This window comes from Barbus barbus (assembly GCF_936440315.1).
Source record: "Barbus barbus genome assembly, chromosome: 2".
In the NCBI taxonomy this organism is placed as follows: Eukaryota; Metazoa; Chordata; class Actinopteri; order Cypriniformes; family Cyprinidae; genus Barbus; species Barbus barbus.
In genome coordinates this window covers 17,406,018-17,427,585 of record NC_136730.1, presented here as the reverse complement: position 1 = coordinate 17,427,585, position 21,568 = coordinate 17,406,018, and the positions used below count along the sequence as shown (strand labels likewise).

The following is a 21,568-nucleotide window of genomic DNA, read 5'->3' as shown; positions in this document are numbered from 1 at the left end:
CTGACCCCCGCCAGATTATTACCCCCCTAGTATTATTAGGTTTAGGGTTAGGTGTGGGGGAGGGGTTAGGATTAGGGGTGGGGTTAGGATTAAGCAATCAGGTAGCGATTTCAACGAGGGGGGTAATAATTTGGCAGGGAGTCGAAAATAGGCACAACACCGGCGTCCTGCAGAGTTTAGCTCCAACTTGCCTCAACACACCTTCCTTGAAGTTTCAAGTATACTAAACAAGACCTTGATTAGCTGGTTCAGGTGTGTTTGATTGGAGCTCAATTCTGCAGGACACCGGCCCTCCAGGAACAAGTTTGGTGACCCCTGCTCTACACAAACAGACCACGTATAACTCATCTGTTGATTAAGGGCTGTTTGCCTTTAACAGTCATGGGGAGGGCTTGTTTTGTTATCTTGTATGACCTGTCAACATGTTATCCTCAGTGAAATGAAGGTAAGCAGGCTTGGATGGAGATGGAAAGCACTTCCTCACTTTGAGAACATGATCTTCAAGATGACTTGATTTCCTCATGTGAGTACTGTACAGCTTAAAGTATAAGCATGAATAATTAGTTAGTTTTTCATAAATCTAATACAGTGAAGATTGTTTTTAGATGCTAGCTTGATTTTCAAGCTAGATGGCTAAAAAATGCAAACACAGTTTGTTATATAGCATAAGGCTGTTAAGAAACCTTTAAAAATTGACCTGCATTGGCATGAGGTTGTAAGTGGATCGATATTTAGAGTCCAAACCATTTGGAAATGTCTAAGTGGCTCAGAGATCACCATCCATTAAGTCAGCTATTATCTGAAATTGCAATGGATCACATAATACTATAGTGGTGGACAAAATGACAGAAAGTCAATATTCTAAACTTCTACAGTTTATTCGATAAGTATATAAAACGGGATCACATCACTTTAAAGGAGATAGAAAGCACAAAGCAGTCAATCTACTCAATACTAACCTCATACAGAACACTCATTGTATATTATCTACATGCTTTATTCAGTTATGCTGTGCTGTGTTATGGGTTCAGATGTGTAGAGAAAGACTATTGTATATCATACAAACCGTGTGGATTGCTGGATTAGGGTTACAGAAAATGTTAATAGGCTGTGAGCACTATACTAAATTACGCAGGTCTAGTCTACATTAAAGGATAAAGTCCTGGGAAAATAGTGGGAAATTCAGTCATAACAATAGATATAATCAGAGCAAGTGTTTTATCATAACCGTCTCATCGTACCATTGTATTTGCATAACATTTCTGTATTTTGTAAGTGTAGAAACCATACTGTACTGAAGTTGTGTATACTGTGTACACCAACATAAAAATGACTTTAAATGAAATATTTTTCTCAGCTTTTGCATTCACCTGATGACTTTTACTTCTTATTCTCCAGTCGAAGTTTCCACCACTTATGATTCTGTAAATAATAACAGTTCTTTAGTTTTTATACAAAATAATCAGTAGAAAAATTATGTATATTTGTTTGTTATTATATCAGGTCTCACCTTCTTCCCCATGATGCTTGGTGTGTGGGGTTGCATCTCATCCAAACTTGCATACGTGTTGCTGTCTGTCACTCGGATATCCTCATAGGTGTTTCTCTCAGCTATGTGTTCATAGGTATTACTGCCACGTTGTTCAGGTATGTCTTGATAGGGGTTTTCTGCTAAAAGGATGTTGTCGATGGGCTTTATACGGTTGTCATATTCTTGCCCGGGCTGGTCCATCTCTCCAGCACACACCACAGATGAGGTCTGGTAGAGTGGGTTGGGCTGTAGAGCTTCTTGGTCAGTATAGGGCACTCCGCAAGCTCCACTATTGCATTTTTTAAGATCAAGGACAGCATAAGAGCAGGAAGCTGTTTTAGGTGGAGCTAAAGGAGGTGGTTCAGGGGTGGAGGGCATAATGTTACAAGAATTATAAGTTGAAGACTGATTGTTTTCATCGAGGAGAGGCAACTTAAATTGAGAGTTGTAGCCCTCTGTGTCAAAGGTATCGCTATTTTTGCTGTTTTCTCTCTCATCACCACCTGACCTTCCAGATGTCCTTGATTCTAAAAAGCTGTGCTGTTCTTGTGTTGGATTTGAACCAGGAAAACCGGCGCTAAAGGAATTCCGAAGTGGTGTATTCTTCTTTGGCAATGGTGGAACTTTAGTACCCTAATGATTTATACAACATATAAATGAATTTCAACACACGGATATGTAAAAAGGTTTTACATCATAGAATTAGCCATGGTTACTAGAGCTGACTTGGTTACCTGGGACAGGCTGTTCCTGTCAATAGAGGTGGAGATCGCGAGTTTCCGGCCACTTTTAGAATACAGAACAGGAGGCGTGCTGTGTGGGATATTGCTAGTTTGTTCCCATAAACTTCTTAGAGCCTTAACGCTAACAGCCGCATTGACTCTGGGCTTATTTTGAACCACATCATAAAGCTCATTTTTGCCATCCTAGAAGAATGATAATGCAAAAGGACATGCACTGTAAAACATTTCCTACCATGTTGATATTCTGTTTGTTTTCATGTATTTAAAGGTGAATTTTTTATTTTTTTTTGTATTACTATGTTGTGCTTGCCAATATGCCCTACACTCAAACAATTTCTCTTCCATTGCCATTAATGATTTATTCAGAGTTAACCATGATTTGTTTTTCCCATAAGCAAATCTCTCTAATAACAGGGGATTACCAAGATAAAGTGTGTGGAATTTTTGCTGGTCACATGATCAAATAAAGGCTACTTATATTCTTCATCTAATGTGATTGAACATGATTTTAAAAGTACTATTCATTTCTTTATAAGACTTTTTTTTTTTTTTTTTTTTAAATGAAGAATAATTACTGAGTGCACCTTTAAAAAGAATGCAAAGTTTGATTGATACCTCTTCCACAGAATCCATATCTGTGTTATATGAAGTCAGGTACTCTCCAAAAGGCTGGATCGGTGTTGTTTTAAAGTGATTGATCAGCTCTGTGAGACTGTTATGAGTGGTGGAATCGCCAGAAACGACGAACAGGCCAGTCTTGGTTTGATTTATGACAAAATGGCGACAACGATCCTGTCCTCTGTCAGCATAAAGCATTCGAGAAATGAAACAACCGAAAACATTGCAACTTCAAATTGTTTTTTAAAGGCTGGAACCATTAGCTAGTTTATTTTCCCTCTACATTGTAGGGGTTTTAACATAATATAGGATCTGCTTAAAATGAATAAATTTGGTAACTCGTTACAATAAAGTCTGATTTGCCAATATTAGTAACATGAACTAACAAATAACAGTACTTCTAAAGAATTGATTTATCTTAGTTACTGTTCAGTTCAACATCTAATACATTTCAAACGGTTTTAAAATATTATATTCCCATTCTTTATTGAGCTGTGAACAAACAATGAACACTTGTATGTTTTATTTCCTAATGTTAAAGATGATTAATTAGTTCTTATATTGCTTGTTGTTAGTTCATGTTAGCTTGTTATGCATTAAATATTATTAACAGATGAGATATTATGGTAGTGTAACAGAATAATGGTTATTCTTACTTGTATGAAAGAATATATCCAATGGCTTTTTCGCTGAGTCTTATAAGGAAGCAGCCAACATTCTTGTCTCTGAGTTGATCTTCTGCTTCACTGCAAACAGCAACAGTTACCACAGTTCACCAGTGCAACTGCCTCAATTCACAATTATAAACATTTGCATCTTATTCACCAATACAGTATTTAATTTGTTCTGATACTTTTCCAGCTCATGATGAAACAATTACTAAACCTCTCATTCTTACTGTCTGGAAATGAAGCCCTGGAACCAGGGTGGAAAACTTCCATCACACAGGATGAGCACAGCCTGAGTCTCCACAAACCACTTGAGGATGTGCTCCTTCTGTAGTCCTCTGTCCATGGTGAGGTCTTCCCCTGTTCCCTCCATTCTTTCCATCTGCTTCTCATTTAATTTCTCAGATATCTTCATCTTCTGGTACAAGGCTGCCTCTATTTGGTCCATTGTGAGCATCTCCCTCCTTGCACAAATGCACTGTACGCATCCAGTAAAGCCAACTCTCCACCGTCAAACATTCATAGCATCACTTACTCGCTGCAACAGGAAGACTGGCACACTTCATTTGCTTAGTTTCCTCCTATGTAAATGTGCGATCTTGCAAATGTAAAAGGTTCTATTGTTTTGAGTTTATCTGCCTGTAGTCATTAACGACTTATGGGTTCAGTGTGATTTTGTTGCACTATCTTTGGAATTTTTTCCGCCTGAATTTCAGTCTTGTATAAATATCAAAGATTAAAAACCTGTCTTGGGTTTGGAAAACAGATTTGATCAGAAACTATAACCACTGCACACTTATATAAAGTATTAATATGTAACAAATGAATGTGCATTTCAGAGGTTTATTATTATTAACAGAATTTTTGTGTCACACTACCAATGTCAAATAGTTCACATTATTGCCATGTTTTGATAAAAAAATTATCAGCCTCAAAGCATAAAGGACAATGTGATGCAAGCATGGATTTTTCATTTTAATATTGGGCCTCACAATTTGCATGTCAGCTAGATACCTACATTTTTATGTAACATTTTAATTTTAACAGTGTTTTAGATTAAATGATAGAAAAAAATAATCTTTTTAAGAGTCTTAAATTTATGCTGAAACAATTTATGCTTTTCTATGAGGAATGTTTTCAATTTATGAATTAAATCAAATAAATTTAATGTATATAAATACAATTCTCATTAAATTGTGGCAAATTATAGATAAATGCTAAAACAATTGACATCCTCGTTTTTATTTACTTAAAAAGTATTTGCAAGTGCTTTATTACTTCATTACAAAAACTACATACAACTGTTTGTCACATGCTTAAAATGATAAGCTTTAGCACGTCAGCAGTAAACAGAGTAGAAGAGTGAGACAATGGACAACATCTATCATTCGGACAGTGACCCACAGCGACCGCAACGATTGTCCAACCTAGATATAATTCCGAAGAATCCCTTGTGTTATGTTTTTTTTAGTCAAGGGACAAGCCTGTCAATCTGTTGTCGGTTTTATGCTCAGGCATGAGCTGAACAGGTGGCGTGTCCACATTTAGAAACGCGCTGCTGCTGGACTCGTGCGCTTTTTCAATGGTCTGTGAAGAAAGTCTCGTGAGCGCATGATAGGATTCAGAAACGTAACATATTGGTTGGTGATGGTAGGTACATTTCTTGTTCTTTGACTTGCTTTTAATAAGACATGCATTTGTCACACGATGATTTGTATTGCAGTTACGTTTAATTTCTTTAATTTTCTACAGTTTCAAAAATTAAAAACAGATGAAGGGAGTGAAATTACACCGTCTTTTTGCAGATCTGCTATTTATCATCCGGCGTTGTGACGATCACACCTACCTCCAGGATGAACAGTAGTTAAAGTTGTCGCGTTTATCAGGTAAAAAGTGCTTCTTTTTCGAGAGAAGCATCGAATGCACATAAGAAGTGTTACAACATGGGACGCATATTTTGTCAGTTAGAAAATACCTGTCAAAATAGACTTTTTCCATTGTGCATTTTGTGAGTTTATTATAAATTTAGGCTAAATATAGGTGAGGCCTCATCTTTATCTTGGACACTTAAGTAAGATCTAAATTTGTCCCACCATCATGAATGAAATATTTAGGTCACAACAAACCATATAATGCTGTATGATTAGCTTTATTGTTCTGTGTACATGCATTAAATTTAGATTTTACTTCATTTATATATAGAGATTGTACAAAACAATTAGGCTTATAAATTGTTTTTGTGTGTGTGTATACTGTTTGTTAGGAGTCCAGTAAATCTAATATTTTTTGTTTCTTTAATAAGTTCACAATGGCTGTGTTCAAGCAGCAGCAGGTCGAGAATTTCTATGAGATTGGAGAGGAACTTGGCAGGTAAAAAAACAGCTGTTTACTTAGGGTTTATCTCATACTTGCTGATTGCTAAAATACATATGATACACATTGCACAGCAGGATTCATATACACTGAACAAAATTATAAACGCAACACTTGTTTTTGCCCCCATTTTTCATGTGCTGAACTCATATGGGGTTCCATTTGTGCCAAAAATGAGTCGACTGCTTTGTGCTATACATTTGTCTTTGTCTACAGTCATTGCCTACTTGTTCAGGTAAATCAGTATATGTTGACATGTATGTTGTCTGTTGACGTCGTCTTAATCTGTCGTCCTGTCTGCTTTTTTTCTGTCGTTTTTACTGTCGGCCTTATTGACGTTTTGTTCTGTTGTCTTGTGTCGTCCTAACTGTCATCTTATTCTGTTGTCTTTACTTGTACTGTCTTGTTCTGTCATCATAACGTTCTTCAGCGCGGTAAAGTTAGTTTCACATTTCATATTTGACTAGGCTGCTTTAGGGACCGTCTGCAAAGGTTGTAGTACATTCCTAGTTATGCAACTGGCTTGCAACATACTGTAAAGGAGATATTGGCAAAATCTCACATATGTAGTACATAAATATTTTTAGAATAAAATTGTAATTTATCAAAAGGGTTTTTTGTTCCAAAGATTGTAGTACACTCTTAATTACAAGACTGACTTACTGCAGGTGAGATTTTCCAATATCTCCTTTACTGTATGTACAGTGCACAGATACTTTTAGAAAAAGGTTGTTTTCTTATTTACAAGACTGACTTACTACAGGTGAGAGTTTGCCAATATCTCCCTTTCTGTATGTACAGTACACAAATAGTTAAAAAAAATAAACCAACAGTTATTCACCAAGGGAGTTTTATCATGTTACAAAGGTTGTACTACAGTCATTTTTATGAAAATAATTGTGTACCGTACATATATGATGGGAAGTATTGGCAAAATCTCACATGAAGCAAGTCAGTCTTGTATCTAGGTACATACTACAACCTTTGAACTTGAGAGAACCTATTGGTAAATTACTGTAATTTTTTCATAAAATATTTGTGCACTGTACATCCAGTAAAGCAGGTATTGGTAAAATTTCACCTGTAATAAGTTACGTCTTCTACAACCTTTGTAACATGAAGAAAAAATATACAGTAGCCTAGGCTTTGGAAGACGGAACAGGACGACTGTTAGGACGACAGAATAAGATGGCAGTTAGGACGACAGAACAGGATGACATTTAGGACAACAGAACAAGACGAAAGAACAAAATGACAATAAGGACAACAGTAAAAACGACAGAGAAAAAGCAGGCAGGACGACAGATTAAGACGACGTAAACAGACAACATACACGTCAACATATACTGATTTACCTGAACAGGTAGGCAATGACTGTAGACAAATACAAATGTATAGCACAAAGCAGTCGACTCATTTTTGGCACAAATGGAACCCCATAAACTAAGACTTTTTCTATGTACACAAAAGGCCTGTTTCTCTCAAATATTGTTCACAAATCTGTCTAAATCTGTGTTAGTGAGCACTTCTCCTTTGCCGAGATAATCCATCCACCTCACAGGAGTGGCATATCAAGATGCTGATTAGACAGCATGATTATTGCACAGGTGTGCCTTAGGCTGGCCACAATAAAAGGCCACTCTAAAATGTGCATTTTTATCACACAGCACAATGACACAGATGTTGCAAGTTTTGAGGGAGCGTGCAATTGGCATGCTGACTGCAGGAATGTCTACCAGAGCTGTTGCCTGTGAATTGCATGTACATTTCTCTACCATAAGCCATCTCCAAAGGCGTTGCAGATAATTTTGCAGTACATCCCGCCGGCCTCCCAACCCCAGACCACGTGTAACCACACCAGCCCAGGACCTCCACATCCAGCATCTTCACCTCCAAGATCGTCTGAGACCAGCCACCTGGACAGCTGCTGCAACAATCGGTTTGCATAACCAAAGAATTTCTGCACAAACTGTCAGAAACCATCTCATGGAAGCTCATCTACATGCTCGTCGTCTTCATCGGGGTCTCAACCTGACTGCAGTTCGTCGTCGTAACCGACTTGAGTGGGAAAATGCTCACATTTGATGGTGTCTGGCACTTTGGAGAAGTGTTCTCTTCATGGATGAATCCCGGTTTTCACAGTACAGGGCAGATGGCAGACGGTGTGTATGGTGTTGTGTGGGTGAGCGGTTTGCTGATGTTAACGTTGTGGATCAAGTGGCCCATGGTGGCTGTGGGGTTATGGTATGGGCAGGCATATGTTATGGACAACGAACACAGGTGCATTTTATTGATGGCATTTTGAATGCACAGACATACCGTGACGAGATCCTGAAGCCCATTGTTGTGACATTCATCAATGACCATCACCTCATGTTGCACTGTTACAGCATGATAATGCACGGCCCCATGTTGCAAGGAACTGTACACAATTCCTGGAAGCTGAAAACATCCCAGATCTTGCATGGCCAGCATACTCACCGGATATGTCACCCATTGAGCATGTTTGGGATGCTCTGGATCGGCGTATACGACAGCGTGTTCCAGTTCCTGCCAATATCCAGCAACTTCGCACAGCCATTGAAGAGTAGACCAACATTCCACAGGCCACAATCAACAACCTGATCAACTCTGCGTGAGGCAAATGGTGGTCACACCAGATACTAACTGGTTTTCAGACCCCCCCAATACAGTAAAACTGCACATTTTAGAGTGGCCTTTTATTGTGGCCAGCCTAAGGTACACCTGTGCAATAATCATGCTGTCTAATCAGCATCTTGATATGCCACACCTGTGAGGTGGATGGATTAGCTCGGCAAAGGAGAAGTGCTCACTAACACGGATTTAGACAGATTTGTGAACGATATTTGGGAGAAATAGGCCTTTTGTGTACATAGAAAAAGTCTTAGATCTTTGAGTTCAGCTCATGAAAAATGGGGGCAAAAACAAAAGTGTTGCGTTTATAATTTTGTTCAGTGTAGTTGCTATATAGCGTCATTCACCTTACTCCAAAATTTTTATTCTAAATCAGAGATTGCTAAAACTGCATAAACAATATGAAATCATCAACATTTTAATTGGGTCTCTGATATGAACTGAATAAAACCACAATCTGCAGTGTACAATTATAAAAATATAAAATACAACATAGTATATACTAGGGCTGGGTAAAAAATATCGATTCTCCGATTTTAATCGATCTTCAGTTTAACGCAACGATATCGATTCGGGAAATCCCCGAATCGATTCTTAATGCGCGTGCTTCACGTAAGAGGATATGAATATTCACCTCTGGTCCTGAAGGTGTCACCATCTTTCGAATTGCTCCACTAAAAAAAACAACTGTGTGCACCCTATTATTAATGTAGATGTGTATTTCAGTAATAAACTTAAGTAGGAGAGTTTCAGTTACCAGCATTTATATCAAAATATGGATCCCATGTCTGCAAAACTAACATTTTAAATGAAATATTGATAGCTAATCGATATCGAATCGAAACCATAAAAAATCGAATCGCAGAATTGGTCACAATACCCAGCCCTAGTATATACATTGGCCTTTAAGTGTCTATATGCAGTATTAACACTTAAAGGATGCTTATGGTGTGTTGCTTGTCAGTGTGTGTTTTATAACTGTTCATGTGTTTTTCAGTGGGCAGTTTGCAATTGTTAAGCAGTGTCGTGAAAAGAGTTCAGGCCGGGATTTTGCAGCCAAGTTCATAAAGAAGCGTCAGAGTATTGCTAGCCGGCGAGGTGTGCTCCGAGAAGAGATTGAGCGAGAGGTCAACATCCTACAGCAGATACACCATCCCAATATTGTCATGTTACATGACGTGTTTGAGAACAAGACAGACGTTGTGTTGATTTTGGAGCTGTGAGTAGAGCTTGTATCGAGGCTTATATAAATGATTTTATTACATAAGTTTGGACTTGGATCATATTTTATGAGTGTATTTTATTAAATTGTTCACCTACATATAGTTATTGAGAGGAGATTATGTATATTTGCAGGGTGTCTGGAGGAGAGCTTTTCGACTTTTTGGCAGAGAAAGAGTCTCTAAGTGAGGAGGAAGCCACACAGTTTATTAAACAGATTCTAGAGGGTGTGCACTATTTGCATACAAGAAATATTGCTCATTTTGACCTGAAGGTACAGTACACCCTGGTCTCAACACTGCCCCAGAACATTACAGTACAACACATTTGCGCTGACAGATGTTGAGTGCTGAAAAATGCTCTGTCAGAAGAACAGTGTGTCTTTGTGTGCTTATGAGTGTGGGTGTGCTCCTGTGTGTAATTTATTTTCCGGTTTGCAGCCTGAAAACATCATGCTTCTGGATAAGAACGCCCCTCTGCCCCGAATCAAACTCATTGATTTTGGCTTGGCCCACAAGATTGCTGAAGGGGTTGAGTTTAAAAACATCTTTGGAACACCAGAGTTTGTTGGTATGATACATGTTCTGTTTAAACCCTAAAGCCTGCAGCCTTTAACATGCACACTAAGGGTATATTCACACAGAACATTTTTAAAATGCTGTCATGCGTAAGAGGCTGCGAACGATGCAAGATGTGAGCACCACAGTCAAACGTGTTCGTCTAGAATGTTTACATAGAAGAATAACACAAAAGCAGCACAGTGGAACGAAAAAATGTGTTCTGTGTGAATAACCCCTAACACACTTTTTAAATTCTTAAAGGAATAGTTATTCATTTCGAAAATGAACATTTGCAGAATATTTACTCACCCTAAGGCCATCCAAGATGAAGATCAGTTTGTTGCTTCTTTGGAAAAGATTTGGAGATATTTAGCATTATATCGTTTGCTCACCAATGAATCCTCTGCGGTGAATGGTTGCCATTAAAATGAGAATTCAAACAAAAACATCACAATAACCTCCAGTCCATCAGTTAACGTCTTGTGAAGTGAGGGAAAGTGTGTTTGTAAGAAACAAATCCATTAAGATGTTTTAACTTAAAACCATCACTTCTAATCCATAATAACGCTTGCTTCAGTGAAAAAGATCCACCAACATATTAGTTTAAAACTGTTTTTGGACTCTTGTGCTTGTAAACTGTGCATATTTCTCTCCTGATCCAGATGGAGTACACAATATTATGGATATAGGCCTTGTTTGAAGTTGAAAACACATTAATGATGGATTTGTTTCTTACAAAGCACACAGCTTTTGATAACTTCTTTTTAATAATTTATTCCTCTTAGAATTATTTTTTTTTTAATACTTCATATTGTTTTTATGGTTTTCAGCTCCAGAGATTGTGAATTATGAACCACTGGGAGTGGAAGCAGATATGTGGTAAGGATCTTTTTTTTTATGTTAATTAAATGTAAATATCTCAATTTGAGCTTTTTTAAAATGGTTAATAATTAAATCAAATGCTTTACTTTTATAGGAGTGTTGGTGTTATAACATATATTCTGTAAGTACAGAATAGTACAAAAGGTTTTTTTTTTTTTTTTTTTTTTCAAGCCTATAAGATTATAGCAAAGTTCTAATACATATAATATGTTGCTAATACACTTTCTGAATGTAGGTTGAGTGGGGCATCTCCTTTCCTAGGAGAAACGAAGCAAGACACCCTGGGAAACATCTCAGCCATGAACTATGAGTTTGATGATGAATTCTTTGGCCACACCAGTGAGCTTGCCAAGAATTTTATACGACAACTGCTGGAAAAGGACACCAAGTAAGTGCAGAAGAAAGCCATGTGTGTTTGAGTGTGAGCTTTGGGTTCATGACAAAACAACATATGGTGCTTGTTGCAAGTAATATGGCATAAATTACCATCTTAATCATGCGTTTCAGAAAGAGACTCACAATTCAAGATGCCTTGAACCACCCCTGGATTAAGGTATGTTATGAGCTTGTGATTGTGTGCCTGAAAGACATTTACAGGCATTAGTTTTTTCACTTTCTCTCACTCAACCCTTAAATATTACTCTCAGTATTAACCCCATTGTCTGTTGGCAGTCTAACGAGCATAAAGAGGAACGCAGCAAAGCACCAGAGAGGAAGAGAGAGCGTAGGCAGCTGAAGACGAAGCGTCTCAAAGAGTACACCATCAAGTCCCACTCCAGTATGCCTCCTAACAACACCTACATCAACTTTGAACGCTTTGCACAGGTGGAGGAGGATGTGTCTGCCATGGAGGGCACATTCTGCCAGCTGGCGTCGGCCCACGACTCCCTGCAGGAAGACATTGATGCACTAGTGTCCATCTACAATGAGAAGGAGATGTGGTACAAAGAAGAAAGCGAAAGCATCCGACATGAGTTGTCCCAGCTCCGTTATGAGTTTCGTAAAGTCGAGGCCCAGAGGAGGGGCGTTCATGAAGACATGAGGAGTGTGGATGCCAGTGTTAGCCGAGTGAGCGAGCGATATAAGGAGAGGCAGATTCGATATGAGGCCTTGCAAAAGGAGCTGTGTGCTGAGCTGCAGTGGGCACAGGAAGTGGTGGGTTCTTTCCAGGTCACCTTCCCAAACTGTAGCTTTAGCAGCGTGTTTAATACAGATGTCAATGAAGCACTGAAAGAGCTGCTGAACAGATCCTGTGGAGCAGACCTGCTGACGGGCAGCAATCTGGACCAGCAGAGATGACACATTAATAACCCCCTCCCACTGATCACACATCGTTATATAAACACAGGCCAGATAAATGTGCTGAAGAGACTGTGCTGAGAATATAGACCTGAATAAAAGGTATGGTCAGTCAGAGAGAACTATATACCTGAAAAATATGTAACACAATTGTGTATGAGTTTATTATTTATGGTTAACATGCAGGTTAAATTAGTTTTTTTAATATATTAATTGAGTCAATCCATCTCGAGTGTAAAGCTGGTTGCTCGACCAATTTAATTTTCCTTTTTTTGAGCGATTATCTCTGTTTTGGTTTTGCAAAACCACCAGGTGCCCGTTCTTCGTACGTCGCTTATTACATCTGAGATAATTAGAAAGATGCCGGATCTTCTAATCCTGATCTCTGGCTAATTTGGTTCTTCAAACGAATTTGCGGGTTGGATTAAAATATCTGGATTAAGTTTTCTAAGATTACTGCACATTCTCGTGTTCCCGAAAAGGGCAGATGTATCAACTCGAAACCACGATCAGCAATCGGACGGCAAGACAGCAACGTAATGACATCATATCATTAAAAAAGACACCTGACAAAAAAGTTGACAAATTTCTGGACCTTTATAAGGAAACAGCCAAGCGAACAAAACTACATAAATGTTATAATAGATTAAATTTTTTACATGATTCCCAATTATTTATATTCATGATTTCTAGTATTTGTACAGGCTTTACATTTTTATTTCAATGTTGTAATTAGCAATTCATTTAATTTTATCTTTGAAGCAGAGTTCTTCTGTGACAGCATTAATTAAAGTTTCTTAGAGATCAAGTTATCTGCATCTCCTGCGCTCCATCAAGCCACTCCCATAATAGCTGTCACCACTCAAATGAATGCACGACTCCGATTAAATGCATATGTAAGACTCCAATACAATTATAAAATAATTATTTCATCACTAATCTTTTAATGAGTAAAACTGGCTGTGTCTATAGTATTACAGACTAAACAATTATTGTGTATATATATTTTTTCAAATTAATTTAAATTATTATTATTATTCCTGGACCAGTAGGGTGATCTTGTAATAAAGTAGCGGTGGCTGGGACAGATATTAAATATCAGTTCTGCTTAAAAAAAAAATGCAATCTAATCCTGTTTACATTATATAAGCCTGCTCCCGAGCAGGTTTAAGCTTACGGACCTGTTGCTACACAAATGTTAAGGTGCTATATAGCACTAAAAGTGGTTCATGGCTCGTAATCATAGGGGAACCACTTTTGGTGCTATATAGCACCATATCTTTAAAGGTGCTATACAGCACCTTTGTCAAATGGTGCTATGTAGAACCATAAGAGGTGCCATATTGCATTGTGTTTCTTCAACAGAAATAGTGCTAAACAGCACCAACAGTGGTTCTTTGGATCGTAAAGAACCTTTAAAGGGGCTTAACAGGTTCTTTTGTACGGCAATGGTGCTATATAGCACCTTAATCACCCCAAAGAACCACTGAAGAACCATACAGGAGCTTAACATGTTCTGTATATGGTAGTGAATTTTCCTGATAATGAAGTTTCCATACTTCCATACTTTTTCGAGGTTTCCATAAACGTTTGTTGTGACCCTTGACACAAAGACCCGACACTGTAGTTAAACCAAGTTTTGCAATACTAATAAATAGAGGTAAAAAAACAGGACAATTAAAATTGGTCAAGCATCCTCCATTGGACAGATTGACCCAATATCTCTCTCTCTCTCTCTCTCTCTCTCTCCTATTTTGTCTTTTTCTCTTTTGTCTATTAATGTAAAACAGATCTGATCATTTTGAGTTGTAAAATCACAAAACAAGATGTTAGGTTTTGATTTATTATGTATTAGGTGTATTTAAAATCATGATGCTTCCTTTACAGTTGATCACGTAACAAATAATTTGTTCAGGCAGTGTTTACACAGAACATGTTGTCCACCTTTGGTTATTTGTGTACCAGATCAGATTAAGTTGAAATGGCAAGTGAACCAAGCTTATTTGATTAAACCCTGTTAATTTATTAAATATGCAACAGTTTAAGATTCATTTTGTATTCATTTTTTTCCATTGCTGTAGTGCTTTAGAGCAATGTGTGTTCATTTTGAATGTGTTCAAATTTATGTATTTAATAAGTACAGAAGGGCTGATTCTTATGTCTGCATGACATAAGTTGCTATGCTTAGTAGGATGATGCCCCTTCCAGCATGTACTCATGGACCTATCAGAGTGTAGACTCTTTTAAACATTTGACTACACTATTGGAACAGCTGGAAAGCAATGTTGATTCTCAGTGAACTGTTGGAGAAGCTATGAACTCTTACTCCATAACTATGTGCTCTGATCACTCTGCTAGATTCTGCATATTACTGGTGAGTAATACAAGTAAGTTTTAGCATTATGGTATTTATCATGTGATAATTATTGTATCTCTTAAGGTATTTTATTTGCATTGTCATTTTCAATGTATTCATGTTACATTGCATTCATTCCTTCATACTTTGAAGACATTGCTGTCTTAAAAGCATCCTTTTAAGGTCTAACTGCTGTACTCTTATAAATTCAAATGCATGCATATTGTAGGATACACATAGTGTTTCCTTAATATCTCTGTATCTTGACAGAAAGTGTTTTTGAAAAAATTTTTGTGGGTTTCCCCCTATAGTGTTTCTGCCATTGTCACATGCTGTCATAGAAAAAGAACACAAAACCAGGTTGCGCAAGTTCATCTGTAAAGCCAGACCACTGACCAGGATCCTTAAGCGACACGGTCATGCCGATTAGACTTGTTTTTCTCTCCTGAGCAACACAGAGCTTTTCATTCATGTGCTGCAGCTGTTAACCCTCTTACTGATGATTTATGTGTGGTTTCCGCAGAAAAGTCAGAACCCTAGGAGGCAAGTTTGTCATTTTTCAGCTCCAAGGGAATGCGTTTACAAAGTAAAAAAAAAAAAAAAAAGTTCAGTGTCCCCAGATGTCAACACAAGGCATACTAAGCCTGTAAAGAGGCTTATTTTCCACTTCAATACAGCACACCAGAAATTAGAAACTTGTTTTTGCATTATTCTTTTAGTCCAACAGGAGGCAGCGTTCACCTCTTATTTACACTTGGACCTGCAGGCATGTAGTCCAAGAGAAGTACACTGTTGTTGGGTAACTGAGGGCAGTGACTCACTGGTGTTTGGCTACTGTCCCTTATAAAATTTGGATAGGTCAGGGATGATCCAATGTTTTATTTAAATTTAGGAAACAATTTTCAGGTCTTGAGCAGCCTGTGTGCATGTGCTAAATCATGGACTCTTCTGTCAGTTTAAGCCTTAGTAGTTCATTCTTGTTGATTAAGCTTAATTATCTTATTTTAATGGCGTTTTTTTTGGACTCCCAACCACATTATCCCATCTTTTATTAGACTCAGCGTGTGTGAACGTGCACTGCTGTGTGTGCTGAGATAGTTCTGGAGAACGTTTATCTGTATGTGTGCAGGACAGATTAAGTCGGCCTTCTTTAAACCATTATTTTTGTTTTATTCACTCTGTAGTTGACAAGTTGTCCCACTAAAAATTAAAACGTAATTGCTTATTTAATTATATTTTTAAGATTAAATCCAGTTGATGATTACAGTGATGTGTTAAATAGAGGAAAAGGAAATAGTTTAAAAAAAATAATGTTTATTAAACATTTAACAGTGCACAAAGAATATACTGATGTCTGAATATTTATTTTGAACTGTTGAAACGTACACTTGAAATGTAAAGGAAAACTACAAGCTGAAGTACTACAATTACTAAAACTAAATTGAAATACTGAAATATATAAAAAAAGAAATGACAAAAGCACAAAACAGAAACTAAAACATGAACTGAAAAAATACTACTAAATACAATATGTATAAATAATGTACTATAGAGTATATAATAATAAATACACTATAACAGTGGGAAACTGGGAATATTGCATTGTGTGTGTGTGTGTGAGAGAGAAAGGAAGAGAATGCTAGAACATCTCAAATCATTTATAATAAGGAACTACTCTAGCATATTGTGTGTGTTACATAATTCTATAAGTGTGTATGGCTGCATATGTATAGTCGCTCAGGGCTGTGAGCGCTGTTGTTCTGTGCAGTGGGTAATGAATGATAGGGAGGGACTGAACACTGAGCCTGCTGCTTATTTCACAGCAGCCGAGTCGTGAAGGGTTGAGCAGCACTGCTCTCCTCACTACCAACTCTTACCAGATCCTCAACCCAGCGATTACGAGCCGTTTCTCTCATGCACTGTCACATGCAGGTGCCGAGGGACCATTAATCACCATGAAAGCCACTTTCGTTCATGCATTGAATAGGCCTTTGGCAGTTAATGGTAAGCTCCAGCCTCACCTTTTCAGTTCTTTATTACCACAGCAGCCGACAGGTTCCAGCCATTTCAAACGTGACATTGTGTATATCTTCTGAACTTGCATTTCAGTGATTGTAACAGCCTATGTGTCAAATGCATGCCTCGAACATTGGGCAGCTCTTTGTTTGGGTGCATGATTTTAATGTGAAATATCAGCAGCTGAGCTGACTCATGTAAAGTGTATGGCGGAGGGGAGTTGATCACAGCCTGGCAAACAGAGACAAGCAGCTCCACAGCCGGGCTAATGCGACAAGCTACCCGTGCAATATAGTCATACACTCACAAGACAGTTAAGTATTTTACTTGAGGCTCTATTAATGAGACAATTCAGTCAAGGTACACAACATAAGACGTGAAGTTAGTGAATCATTTCAGTGTAAGTTAGTGGATTAGCTTAGCTTGCTGGCGTATACTGTTCTGTTAGCTATGCTAACAAGCTAACGCCTGCAAGTTCCGCTTCACCTGCAGACGTGAACACCGTAAGACATTTCTTTTAAATATCTTTAACAAATATGCTGCAGGTCTCGTATAAAGATTTAAGCAGTCAGATATTTCTGGGGAACGCAATTTAAGTAACGCTGTTTACGCGAACAGTGTGATGCGATGGGTTAGCCAGCTGAATGAATAAGCAAACCGCAAGATTGTCATAACCAACACCGTTAATCATTGCAACGCAAACAGCTGGGTGGAAAAATCACCCTCAATTTCAGACATTTAAAGAGCTTGTTAGCAAGATATGATAATGTCTAGAGCCGAGGAATGGGTTAAATAACCTCATTTGTTGCTGTAACAATGCATTAGCGGACAACCTGTAACTTTAAAAGTTGGATTATGTAATATAACTTGCTATAAGAATTTGCTAGTCTGTTGTTATTCATTCTGATAAGATGATGTGTAGTTCAGATTGGGATATACAGCCAGTTTCCTTTACATTAATCAAAATGCTGTCAAAAAACTGTATACTGCACATACTCTCTCATATGAGTAATATTTTAGCTACTGGCAACATGTACTTTAGTATTATAGGATTTATTATGTTATCATAGGCTTATGAAATGATTTGAACAAGATTAAGGTGCTAAAAGCTGAAATGGTGTATTTTATCAGGCGTGTAAACCATGCATTGCATTAGATGTCTGTCTTATTTGTGTTTATGATGAGATTCAACAGACAGTTGTGTAAGAAGATGAAAATCTTACCCACAAAGTCTAACGATGGCCTGCTTATGAAAGTTAGCTGACTAGATAAATAGGTTAATAATCAATTGGATGACTCAAGACCTACATTTATGCATGTGTGTTCGGGCTGAGTACCCAAAGGCTGTCATTTTGCTGTACGGATTCCAGGCTTTAATAAGTGGATTAGCAAGCTGCCAAGTATTTGTCAAATGCACTTGATGATCTTTCTAGATAAGTCAGTTCTGAAGTTCATTTCTCCGAATCAAACTCACTTTAGGATGGATGCATATTTCATCATCACCTTGTGTTTTTAGTTTCTGTTTATGGTTACATCAGAATGCTTAGTTGCTTAGTGAGGAAAAGTGGTTTCTCTGCTAATGTGTGTGAGACAATTAATGTTTAAATTGATTCACTTTGGGATGCATGATCAATCAGGGCTGTATCGGTTATCGACTGATAGTAGAGATTTTGTTTATTAAATTGATCTGTATCAATCTATATTTTATGTACCCTGCTATTCAAATGTTTGTCAGTAAGATTTTTACTGTTACTTTTAGAGGATGTCTCTTATGCTGCATTTATTTGATCAAAAAATAAGTCATATTGTGAATAAAATATTATAACAATTTTAAATAGCTTTATATTTTAATGTATTTTAAAATGTTATTTATTCCTGTAATGGCAAAGCTGAATTTTCAGCAGCCATTACTCCAGTCTTCAGTGTCACATGATCCTTCAGAAATCACAAAAATGCTTTTTATTAGAAATTCTGAAAACAGCTGCATAATATTTTCATGGAAACAGGGTAGGTTTTTTTCCCGGATACTTTGATGAATAGAGAGCTCAGAAGAGAAGCATTTAATTGAAATAAAATATTTTGTGACATTTATAAATGTATTTTTGTTATTTGTTTTATCAATCTAATGCATCCTTGCTGAATAAAAAATATTGATTTCTTAAAAAAACATACTGACCCCAAACCTTTGAACAGTAGTGTAATAATTACCTGTCAATAATATAATATAATATAATTATATAGATTAATATCAAAATAATTTATTTGTGCGTGCCCATTCTCATTTCATTTTTTTTAGTATTTAGATTACCTTTTGTCTCTACAAGTAGTAGAGAATGTTTATATTGACCATTTATTAACATAATTGACCCATTTCTGTATCAAATATTTATATTGCTGCATCCCTAGATTCACTGTACCTCTTTATCTCAGATGCGACGGTGAGGTTGTGAGGTGGCACCATGGCTGCGATGATACCACCAGTAAAACTAAAATGGTTGGAGCACCTCAACAGCTCCTGGATCGCTGAGGACAGCGAGTCCATCTCCACCCGTGAAGGCGTCGCTCTGCTGTATGGCAAGCTGCTGGCCAATAAGGAGGTGGTTCTTCTCCCTCAGCAGGTGCTATGTCTGAAGGGCCCTCAGCTGCCGGACTTTGAGCGAGAGTGTCTATCCAGCGACGAACAGGAGCATTATCTTGATGCGCTGCTGGCCAGTCAGCTTGCTCTGGCCAAGACGGTGTGCTCGGATTCGCCCTTCGCCACTGCCCTACGCAAACGTCTGCTAGTGCTGCAGCGGGTGTTTTATGCACTTTCCAACAAATACCATGACAAGGGCAAGGTCAAGCAGCAGCAGCACTCAACTGAAAACACTCTGGGTTCTGCGGACTTGCAAGCAGTTAGCGAGCGGCCGCGTTCTAGTACAGACGCCCTCATTGAGATGGGCGTGCGAACGGGTCTTAGTTTGCTTTTTGCTTTGCTCAGGCAGAGCTGGACGCTTCCTCCGGCCGGTCCAGGGATCAACCTCTGCAACGATGTCATCACCACAGCCATCGAAGTTGTGGGCTCCCTTCCGCCGCTCTCCTTGGCCAACGAGAGCAAGATTCCACCCATGGGTTTGGACTGCCTGGCCCAGGTCACCATGTTCCTGAAAGGAGTCACCATGCGCAACTCGGGGGCCGATGTGGTGGGGAGGAGGCTGGCGTGTGAGCTGCTGCTGGGATTGGCAGCGCAACGAGGGTCCCTGCGCTACCTGCTGGAGTGGGTTGAGATGGCCCTGGCTGCATCGGCCGGTGTCAGCAACCTGGAGCAGAGCCAGGAGGGGCTGATGGGATACGACTGCTTCATGAACATTCTGATGCAGATGAGCCGTTCACTGGTACATGCTCACTAAAACACTCAGAATTAGTTTTACGTAGTGTTGGATGTTGTTAAATGACTGAATGTCTGTTGTTGTAGGGTTCATCTGCTGATCGTAGCCAATGGAGAGAGCCGACCCGCACGCCTGATGGTCTCTGTTGCCTATATGAGGCTGCACTTTGTCTGTTTGAGGAGGTAAAATACAAATATACATATATTCATGTAAATTTGTTGTATGGACAAGAGACGACCATGTCCTTTTGCACTAGATCATCTAATAAAACACTGTTATCACAATGTGTGGTACTTTAATACTGTATATAACCCTGTAAAGCCTGGCATTTGTTAAAACCTGATATAATAAATAATCGTCAAAAATGTGTTTATTTATTAGAAAGTCATTTATTAAACCTTTAGATAAAATAGTTTAAAAAAATCTAAAAACAATTGCATATGTTTTTTGAGCATCATATCTGATAAATCTAAATGGCCTTAGTGATATAAATATAAATATCTTATAGTGAGATAAGAGAATATTAAGCTCACACTTTTATTCAGAGGCCCAAACTGACCAAAAAATATGCAATTTGGTGCTGTTGGTGATATTTATCTGATATTTATAATGCAGAAGCCTTATATATATATATATATATATATATATATATATATTAAATAAATAATAGTTGGTAGATTTTAAGATGATTTTTCTATTAAGTATAGATTATATTTAACTTAAATTTAAACTTCTTCAGGCCAGTAATTGTTCATATTCAAATAGTACTAACAATATAAATGTTATTCTTTATCTCATAAAAATTTGTAAATATTTCACATTGTAAAGATGTGTACCATGACCTGAAGGGGGACATTTATCATATTATCAGAATGATACTAGAATGATGCTATACTACCTCTAACTTGCTAAAAAAGTATAAACTATTAGTCAGACAGAAGGCATGCAGTAGACTGGCAAAAGGTTTTTCAGCAGTTTTGATCATGTTGATAGAGGTCTTATAATTGTTTATATCAAATGATACAGTAGGCTTTATTGGGTTAAGAAAACAGAACTATTTAAATGTTATCACCCTAGTTTTGTTTCAAATGTAGGACGTCTTTCATAAGGATTTTACGCATTCAGTTTATTCAAGTTCTCAGGAGCCCAATTGACCAATTGTTTATGACCTAGAATAGAGCTAAATAGTTGTAATATTTGATGTAATTTTTCAGCATAAAAGAGTCTTTTGTTATTTTCTGTTTATTCTCTTATCCTTTAAAGGTAGGCAGGTGCTCC

At 37.8% G+C, this 21,568-nt stretch overlaps 3 protein-coding genes across 8 annotated transcripts in view; 2 read left to right on the top strand and 1 right to left on the bottom strand.

Moving 5' to 3' along the window:
* Nucleotides 1-861: 861 nt before the first annotated feature.
* Nucleotides 862-4,061, bottom strand: LOC306878859 (uncharacterized protein). The gene is made up of 6 exons (XM_079431431.1): nt 3,791-4,061; nt 3,549-3,638; nt 2,890-3,073; nt 2,266-2,457; nt 1,511-2,164; nt 862-1,422 (listed from the first exon to the last, which is right to left on the bottom strand). The coding sequence occupies exons 1-6, from the start codon at nt 4,015-4,017 to the stop codon at nt 1,381-1,383; spliced, it is 1,389 nt and encodes a 462-aa protein (XP_079287557.1). The 5' UTR covers nt 4,018-4,061; the 3' UTR covers nt 862-1,380.
* Nucleotides 4,062-4,914: 853 nt separating this feature from the next.
* On the top strand, nt 4,915-14,595 carry LOC306886646 (death-associated protein kinase 3-like). The gene is made up of 11 exons (XM_079443937.1): nt 4,915-5,210; nt 5,366-5,446; nt 5,863-5,930; nt 9,586-9,807; nt 9,945-10,083; nt 10,250-10,379; nt 11,200-11,248; nt 11,346-11,372; nt 11,487-11,639; nt 11,759-11,804; nt 11,924-14,595. Exons 3-11 carry the CDS (start codon nt 5,869-5,871, stop codon nt 12,548-12,550), a joined length of 1,455 nt encoding a protein of 484 aa, XP_079300063.1. The 5' UTR covers nt 4,915-5,210; nt 5,366-5,446; nt 5,863-5,868; the 3' UTR covers nt 12,551-14,595.
* A 2,240-nt stretch (nt 14,596-16,835) lies between these two features.
* Nucleotides 16,836-21,568, top strand: part of LOC306886617 (putative E3 ubiquitin-protein ligase HERC1) — a 48,382-nt gene continuing 43,649 nt past the window's right edge. For 5 of the 6 annotated variants that reach the window (XM_079443890.1, XM_079443892.1, XM_079443891.1 and 2 more), the window contains exons 1-3: nt 17,145-17,235; nt 19,353-20,296; nt 20,377-20,472. In XM_079443890.1, coding sequence (XP_079300016.1) covers nt 19,382-20,296; nt 20,377-20,472 — 1,011 coding nt within the window. In that variant the 5' untranslated portion in view covers nt 17,145-17,235; nt 19,353-19,381. Of the gene's footprint in view, nt 16,911-17,144; nt 17,236-19,352; nt 20,297-20,376; nt 20,473-21,568 lie in introns of those variants that run through there. The other variant, XM_079443893.1, reaches the window with a different exon arrangement.